Source organism: Vigna angularis, chromosome 1 (genome assembly GCF_016808095.1).
Source record: "Vigna angularis cultivar LongXiaoDou No.4 chromosome 1, ASM1680809v1, whole genome shotgun sequence".
NCBI lineage: Eukaryota > Viridiplantae > Streptophyta > Magnoliopsida > Fabales > Fabaceae > Vigna > Vigna angularis.
The window spans coordinates 10,976,059-10,985,889 of record NC_068970.1 but is presented as its reverse complement, the minus strand read 5'-3'; the positions used below and the strand labels follow the sequence as shown (position 1 = coordinate 10,985,889).

Genomic DNA, 9,831 nt, shown 5'->3' with positions numbered 1-9,831 from the left:
ACGCATTTTTGTAGCCGATTTTCACTGTGACATAAAAAGTAACACCATCCTTTAAGAACAAATTCATATTTTACAAAATCCACTTTCAACTCTACACAGACAAATACTTCAGTGGCAAGACAAGGAAGTTCCTCGCCGTATATTTTCTTTTGTCGGAGTTTGTTTATTCAGGTCTTGCTTTCTGAGTCAGCATTGGGTTGCCACTTCCTAAGTAATGTTCACACTTCACAATAATGACTCATTAGGCAGTGTACTGTGGAATAAATAAAGTCACCGAGAGAGATTCAAATGACATCAGTTCATTTCTTTATCTATACTTAGGAAGGATAGATAAAGAAAGAAAAAAGAGATAAAGACCAACTTCACTACATCATCATCAAATACCACTACTCATGTTCTCCTTGCACTCTTGAGGTAATCAGCCCTTATTGCCCACAACTGCTCGCTCACCGATTTCATGTCAGGTCTATCTGCTCGAATGGGTGCTGCACATTGAAATGCCAAATCAAACATCTTCATCAGAACATCTGTGTTTACTGCTTCTTCCATTAAAGGATCCACCAGTTCCACTACACTTCCTTCGTTGTACTTCTTGAAGGCCTGCATAAAGATCAAACATATTTTATTCATTTTTACAATAATTACTTTAAAAGTTTTGACAGTAATTTTTTTATGATGACAATGCATGAAACCAAATTATGAGCTTACCCATCTAAGTGTAACACGCTCTTCAACAGATTTCTTCAACTCAACGGGACGGCGGCCAGATACGATTTCTAAAAGCAAAATTCCAAAAGAATAAACGTCACTCTTGGGAGTGAGTTGGTATGTTTTCATATACTCAGGATCCAAATAACCAACTGTTCCCTTCACTTTGGTAGAAATGTGTGTCTCATCAGTGTTTACAGGCCCTAGCTTTGCAAATCCAAAATCAGCAACTTTAGCTCGCATGCTTTCTGTCAGCAGAATGTTGGATGATTTCACGTCTCGATGGATAATTTGCTTTTCTGTTCCAATACATGACAAAGGCTACGCATCAAGATTCAATAGGCAGATCTATAAATATTATTAGACTATGGTAATCATGCAGCATGAATATACTAGAATTAACACAAGTTAAAAACTGACGACGTAATGGCCACAATGTCAAGGCAATGAAATATGTTTCTATCCTTACCAAGTAATATATATATATATATATATATATATATATATATATATATATATATATATATATATATATATATATATATATGAGTGTGTGTGTGTGTATTGTTGAAAACAACTTTTCCCACCTCTAACTAGATATGCTACTAATATAAGATTGATTGCACTGAAATACGTTGAAAAGATACTCAGTTTTGAGTATAATGTCGTGTCAATGCTGTTTCAATAATCAGACAACACATAACACCCTATTTAAGGCATTTTTCTATAAACTCAAGATTTCAAAGCATCTATTTATACTATAGTTGTGTAAGATGTGAAGAACAATCTTACAGTTGGTTTGTAGGAAAAAGAAAACGTCGGAGAACAAAATCTACATACTACAGTAATCACTACCTGCATACAGATGTAGATAGGTCAAGCCATGAGCAACATCAATTGCAATTTCAAGGCGCTGATTGAAGTCTAGTGTTTTTCCACGCATGCCTGCAAATAGTATAACATGATATTCTGTATTAGATTCAATATTCAAAGACAGATGTTGGAAGATAATAGTGCATAGTCCTACCATCCAAATGTTCTCTAAGGGTACCATTTGGCACAAACTCTGTAATAAGAATGCGTTCATTTCCTTTGTCAATATAACCTAGTAGCTTCACCAGGTTTCGATGATCAATTTTGGCCAGAAGTTGAACTTCACTGCTGAATTCTGCTCTCAAACTATCAAAATGTTCCTATACGATTTAGCCATATCAGCATGGAGAAAGTACTTCTACCATTTCAATGGTATATGACAGTCAAAGCATTTCATACTACAATTTTGATGCATAATTTTGTAACAAAACAGAATCCAGAACTTGAGCATTCTACGATTAGATGCAGACTTTTAAACTAGATACTCAGAGCTACTTACCTTTTTTGCACGTTTTACAGCCACGACCAGACCATCTTCCAACTTGGCCTTGTAGACAGTTCCAAAACCCCCTTCTCCTATTTGCAATGTTTCTGAGAAGTTATGAGTAGCTCTTGTAACTTGGTTCAGATCGAGATGCAATGATTGAAGTCTACTGAGTTTTGGATACATTGAGAATCTTGACGGACTAGCTGGCACTCGTAGTGGACTGGCCGGAATCTTGTCATTAACGGAGGCTTCAAAGGAGGACACGGAATCCACTACAAGATCAAAGATGTCCATAATTTATTCAAGTATAATTGGAAGCGTAGTCTTAAATATAATAAATAAAGAAAGCATATAATAACCATAAAAACTGAAGTTTTTGTTGGGATGCACACACAGAGAAGAGAGAAAACAGAGACAAAGTAATTGTGAAAAATACACTTTTCACAATAGTTTGATACCAATAATCTCACTTGTGAGTTAGAAGTACTGTACATTTACGGAAAAATTGGAACTGAATTACAGCTCATCACTCCCTCTTAATTTAGTTTCTCAACATTAAAAACACTCGAGATAAAAATATGTTCTTGAGGGCTTGAAAGACACCTCTCATGTTCTGTTATTTATATAGATAAAGAGTTGATACAATGGAGTTGATACAATGATTAGAGATAACCCAACACACTACCCCCTATTTTAGTCCTACTGACTACACTAACAAGTAGACTTAGTAATTATTCTAACAAAAACATTCAATTTATCTGATAGGTTTCTGATCAAGAAACCCAAACTAATACCACAAATGCACAACACAGTATAACCTCTCCTTTTATTATCAACAGAAAGAATACAAGTATAAGGCCACTATGAGAGCCTAACCTCCCCCTACAGGATTAACAATTCCTATACAGATTACCCACAGTCTAAAGTCCCCCAACAACTAACAAAGCCTATCTATTTATACAGACCCATTCCCGCCTTTCCTAACTGTCAGGGCAGTTAGGCTAACTAATGATTCCTTCTCCTTTCATATACTCTCAATCTCCTATCATTATCCTCCACCCCCTCAACAACCTTGTCCTCAAGGTTGAACTCAGGATATTGGTCCTGGATAGTTGCCCTGTCTTCCCAAGTAGCGCCTTCTCTGCCCCCTTCTTGCCATTCTACCAAGACTTGGTGCACTACCTCTTCTCCTTGCTGGACTTGACTATTATCCAGGATCCTTACTGGCCAAAAAGTCGGTCCCTTTGCCTGTAGCTCTGCTGGCAGTTCCTTTTCTACTATCTTGTCCTCCACCGCTTTCTTTAGCTGGGACACGTGAAACACCGAATGTATCCTTGCTGATTCTGGCAGCTTGAGTCTATAAGCCACGTTCCCCACCTGCGGCAACACTTGGAACGGTCCAAAGTAACGGGCTGAGAGCTTTGGGTGCAATCAAACCGGCATGGAAGATTGTCTATGTGGCCTAATCTTCAGATAAACCCAATCATCCACCTTAATATCCACCTCCCTCCTCCTTTTGTTCGCCTGTTGTGCCGTTAAGTCCTGGGCCCAGTTCAAATGGAACTTCAATTGTACCAGTACTCAGCCCAAGGCAGCATTGCATGCCAGCTTTTCGGTTGCTCTGAACAAAAACATCGCAAATACCCTTCCAGAATCCGATTTACTACCTCTGTTTGTCCATCCATTTCAAGGTGATAAGCGGTGCTCATCTTGAGCTGGGTCCCCTGCATCTTAAATAACTCTTTCCATAAAATACTTAGGAACAAAGGGTCCCTATCACTTACAATCGAGACCGGGATCCCATGCAGCCTTACGATTTCCTTGGTAAACACCTCTGCCACCGTTTTAGCTTAATAAGGGTGTTTTAGTGCCATGAAATGGGCGTATTTACTCAGCCTATCTACCACCACTAAGATTGCATCATGTCCCTGCGACTTTGGTAGCTTCACTATGAAGTCCAAGCTTATCTCTTCCCACACAGCTTGGGGTATCGGTAACGGTTGTAATAGCCCCTCGGGGGACGCATCCATGTACTTGTGCTGCTAACACACCACGCACCCTGCAACGAACTCCATAATTGCCCTCTTCATACCCACCCAATACAAAGATTTGGTTATCCTTCCATACGTGCGATACACCCCCGAATGGCCTCTCGTTTTGGTCACATGAAATTCAGCTAACAATTTGGGAATCCACGCAGAACTGGCCGATATCACCATCCTCCCCTTGTAATGAAGCCTATCATTCTCCAAGGTGTAAGCTAGATGACAGTTTGGATCCCTTTCTATATCAGCTATCAAATTTTTTAAAGTTTCATCGCGTCGAACGTGGGTAACTCTACCTGTTTCCGCCATGGTCTCTGATCCTCACTGTGGTCGCCAACCCCTCTGCCTCCAATTTCCCCCACTACTCGATGTCGATTCTCGTTCACGGAACTATCGTGTCCCTCCGAGTTATTGACCTGAGTACCCAGAATCCTCATTATCTGCTGTAAATCCCTCCGTACTGCGGGGGACTCTGCTTTCATCCCCTCCATCGTAATTTCGATTGCCTCCAATCTTCCCTCCGTATCCCTCTCCATTCTCGCTCTCACACCCAATTTGGATCCGGCAGGTCGGACCAAATTGATAGGTTTCTGATCAAGAAACCCAAACTAATACCATAAATGCACTAACAAAACACTGTATAACCTCTTTTTTTATTATCAACAGAAAGAATACAAGTATAAGGCCACTATGAGAGCCTAACCTCCCCCTACAGGATTAACAATTCCTGTACAGATTACCCACAGTCTAAAGACCCCCAACAACTAACAAAGCCTATCTATTTATACAGACCCATTCCCGCCTTTCCTAACTGTCAGGGCAGTTAGGCTAACTAACGCTTCCTTCTCCTTTCATATACTCTCAATCTCCTATCATTATCTCTCAAAAATTTAAATCTTTCAGTCCTATTCGATTTGGTGAAAACATTTGCAACTTGATCATGAGTGTTGCAGTACACCAACTCCAGTTTTCCTTCATTCACTTGATCTCTCAAATAGTGAAATTTAGTGTCAATACTCCATGAGTTACAAGGTTCTTTGACAAGTTTATTACAGACTTGTTGTCAATGAAAAACTTCGTTCCTACGTCATGCTTCAACTCAATCCAAATTGTTTTTATCCATGCAGCATAGCAACAACTATGCATTTTGCTTCACACGTGGGCAATGCAACCACTTGTTCCTTCTTTGAGCTCCAAGGGATCGGAGCTCCTTCTACAAAGAACACAAAACTTGAAGTACTCTTTCGGTCATCCTTATCACCTCCTCAATCTACACCTGTGAACCTAACAACGTCAATTTTCTGAGTTGAAGTGTTGTTCTTTGAAAACAGAATATTATTTGCCATAATTCCTTTGATGTATTTGAGATTCGTTTGGCAGCTAGAGGATGAGATAACTGGGACTCTCCATGTATCTCGATATTACTCATACAGAAAATTCTATATTTGGTTGTGAATGATAAAGATATCATAAAGAGACAACAATTTTCTTATACTCAGCTCATCAACTTGTTCATCAATTCCTTTTTTCTCTAGTCTCAGCATCCTCAGACTCAATAATAACCCCACTATATTATTCATTTGTGTCTGAGCTCCAACTCCAACCATCATACTCATCAAACATAACATCCTTGCTCACTACAATTTGTTTATTGATGGTATTGAACAACTTGTAGCCACCGGTTTGATGATATCCTCGCAGTACCATATCATCTACTCTCCTCTATCATCTAGTTTCTTTCTTGACTGCTCAAGAATGTGTTTGTAGCATATGGATCCAAACACTCTTAGATAACTCACACTTGCCTTGTTGGACCAAGCTTCTTTTGGAGTAACCCCTTCTAATCTCTTGGATGGACATCTATTCAAAATATAGATAGCAGTTGACACAGCCTCCACAAATATTTTGGTAACTCCTTAGTCTTCAGCATACTTCGTACCATGCTCATAATGGTTTAAGTCTTCCTTTCTACAGTACCATTATGCTATGATGTGTATGGAAGAGTTACTTGATGTATATTCATTGGATGTATATTCACCTTCTCCATCTGTTCTCAGAACTTTGATAATTTGTCATTGCTTCATTCTACCATGGTTTTAAATTTCTTGAAGACTTCTAAAACATTACTCTTTCTTTTGATAAAGTAAATCAACAATTTCTTTGAAAAATCATCAATGAATGAAACAAAATACTTATTACCTCCAAGGACTCTGTTTGAATAGGACCACAAACATCTAAGTAGACCACTTGTAACTTATCCTTTGCTTTTGATAAAACAAATCGCTGAAAGGAATTTTCTTCCTGCTTGGTCTTTATACATTCTTTATTGACTTTTTTGAGTGGAGAAATATGAGGTAAACCTTGTACCATGTTTCTAGTCTTCAAGTTTTGTATATCTCAAAAATTAAGATGCCAAAAACAAAAATGTCAAAGCCAATCCTCTTTATTTATCACAGCTACAAAACATTTGTGATCTACTACATCGATTTCAACCTTGAAATTTGATTCTTGGTTAGAGGTGATTTCAAAATCAAATGGTAATGTTTATAATGCACTTGAAGCATTTTATCTTCTAATCTTGAAGTCTATCTTCTCTCAACTAATTGACCAATACTTAGTAAATTACTCTTCATTCTAGGAACAAACAAAACATTTGTAATTGAAGCTTGGCCACCTTTCTTCGTTTTAATCACTATCTTTCCAACCCCTTCTGCCACTAAAGCATGATCATCAGCGAACTTCACCTTGCTCTTAATTGATTCATCAAGACTTATGAACCAACATTTCCTTCCTATCATATATCTTGAGCATCTTGTATCAAGATACCAATAATTTTCTTCAAGTCCTACTTGAATCATCATCCCCTTCTTCTTGAGCCATTTGGACTTCATCCCTCCTTGGATTTGGTTTCCATCAATACTAAGCAATATGACCCATTATGTTACAATTATAAAACGTTGCATTTAATTAAGTCCCTTCTTTTGCTGAAAATCAGCTCACTTCTTGCTATCCTCCTGCACATCATATTTGTTCACTTCTTGCCTCCACTTTTCTTTGTTCTTACCTTTCTTATTGAAAGTTTCCTCTGGATTGGTATGTGCCTGGAGAGCTTGCTCATTCTTCGGTTCTGCTCCTTGTTCAATCAACCTCTGTTCATGTGACTCTAAAGAACCCTGAAGCTCTTCAAGACTCAACTCTTCAAGATTCTTTGATTCTTCTATAGCCACAACTATGTGATTAAACTTCACCGGTAGAGTACACATATCTTCTCAATCACCTGCAACTCAAACATCTTCTCTCCAAGACCCTTCATTGTGTTTACCATCGTATGAACATGGGTAATATACTTAGCCTCTATCTCGTTACTCTCCATTGACAAAAGTTCATATTGTCGTCATATCGTCTTAAACTTTGCTTTCTTGGTCTTCGTGGCACCTCCATGAACCCTTTCAAGAATCTCCCAAGCATCCTTTGATGTCTTTGCTTGAGCAATCCTCTCAATGTTTGTTATGTCAATACTCCAATACAAGATGAATAACGCCTTGCAAACTTTCTTATCAATCTCCTGGTCTGCAGCTCGCTGAGCTTTTGTTCCTCCTGCACCAACATATGTGCAACTTTCTTCAAGAAGATCCCACACCCCTTGAAATTTCATTACAAATCGTGTCTATATTTTCCCGTTGTCATAGCTCTTCATTGTGAGAATCGGCAGATTAGTAGGAATGGAAGTCATCTTATTCTTACAACCTCAGCCCCTTCAAACCTTGCTCTTAATACTAGTTGTTAGAACACACACACACAGAAGAGAGAGAAAAATAATTGTAAAAAAATCCCCAATGCATCTGATACACTGTTCACAATAGTCTGATAGTAATAGTCTCGCACTTGTGAGTCTGGTGTGAGTTTGATGTACTGTACATTTATAGAGAAAAATGAAACTGAATTACAGCTTAACAGTTTTTATTTTAGCATAGGAATAGATGATTTATCACAGCATGTCAAAATACCCATCTCTCAGATTCATACATGAATGCAAATATCTAGCATGTAAGTTATCTAGAGAAAATCCAAAAAAGGTGGTAAAAGTTTACAAAAAACATCAACTCACTTGAATTGGGGTCCTTGCTCAGAACAGCATGAGAAGTTGCTTTCCTTCTCTTAAAGAAACAAGGACAAAGAACTAGACAACATGCAAACAGAGCACCCCCTGCAGAAATACCAACCACGTGGGCTGCGAGAGGCTTAGATTCTCCTTGCGGTTTAGATTCGGTATTTGAATCCTTTTTAAGAAGTTTCCTCCCTGCCTTTAAAGGAAAATCCACTGCAAACAATAAAAGCCGACACAAAGGTTAAAATAAAGGCTATTCTGAAAGATAGACATTACAAGTGGAAATCTACAGAAAATGTGCATAACTATCTCTGACAAACTGCAAACCATACTCAAATTAACATATTACAGGACCATACCAAAAGAAACATCCGTCACACATTTGACACTTCCAAAGTAGTCCTTCACATCACACCCCTTTTCAGTATACGATTGGAGAGCCTCACAGAAAGCAACCTTGTCCACTACATTGCCGTTTATGTAGAAAAGTTCCTGACCATGACTAGAATATGAATGTGCCACCCAATCAGTGCCACATTCCTTTGACTGTAGGACAACCTCCGAGCCAAAAATTGTAGACAATTGCAGCAGCACAACCAAGAATAACGCAGAAATGGCCATTATTAACTAAACACCGCAATCCAATAGGAAAGCATCTCCTTGTAGCAACACAGTTGCAATCAGGTGCATAAAACTATCGAACAAAACCGACAGAGTCCTGATCAAGCATCATATTTAGCCTAAAACACAAACCATCGTCACAGTTCCAAAATATTGACCGGAAGAACCCAGCAAGCAATCAAAGGTGTTGGCCCAATTCACCAAATTGGGCCACCGTGAATTGAATTGAATTTCTGAATGAAAAAAAGGCAAGACCAATTTCTGACAGCGATTACAAAAGATGACCGTGAAAAAAAAGTTGCTGGGATGAAGTTACAGCTGCACAGTGTTTCCTAAATTTCTCCAAAACACCTCGATCACCCAATCAGACAAAAAGCCTCAGAGTGACAGCTGGCAAAGGATCCAAGACAAGACCATGGAACTCAACAATTGTTGTTAGAATTCAGACTACCGAATTCAGCCACAAATAAGAAAAGACAAAAGAACTAAACTTTCCACTGAGAAGCAAGGGAAGGTGGGTTTCTAGGAATCTGGGGCGTGCAAAAGAAGAGACTGGGAGCTGAACAAGAAGAGGCGGCTATGAAAAAATGGAAATAATAATTAATAAAGGTAAACCCAGGTCTACACTTCACAATTGTTCTATGTAGCAGCAGACTAGCAGATAAGAATCAACACTATTTTTCATAAATATCAAGCTTAGTTTGAACACACAAATAGAGTGAGAAAGAAAAGAGAGAGAAAGACGATAAAGAATCAGCTGTGGACTCTGACGAAAACCCATTTGCCGGCTCTACTTAATATACTCCTATAAAAATATTATTATTTTTAATCTCATATGCAAAAAGAAAATGAGATAAAACTTTTCTTGATAATTATAACATTATTGTTGGTTCAAAATAAAACAAATTAATGTTTTCGATTATAACAATGAATCATTAAAAAATAGAAAGTAACATTAAATGTTATAAACAAAGATATTAATAAGAAAT

The 9,831-nt window shown here is 38.2% G+C and overlaps 1 protein-coding gene across 1 annotated transcript; it reads right to left on the bottom strand.

Moving 5' to 3' along the window:
- Positions 1-50: 50 nt before the first annotated feature.
- LOC108342744 (calmodulin-binding receptor-like cytoplasmic kinase 3) lies at positions 51-9,623 on the bottom strand. The gene is made up of 7 exons (XM_017580532.2): positions 8,581-9,623; positions 8,222-8,434; positions 2,081-2,340; positions 1,736-1,901; positions 1,564-1,653; positions 709-1,007; positions 51-600 (listed from the first exon to the last, which is right to left on the bottom strand). Exons 1-7 carry the CDS (start codon positions 8,840-8,842, stop codon positions 391-393), a joined length of 1,500 nt encoding a protein of 499 aa, XP_017436021.1. The 5' UTR covers positions 8,843-9,623; the 3' UTR covers positions 51-390.
- Positions 9,624-9,831: the final 208 nt, after the last annotated feature.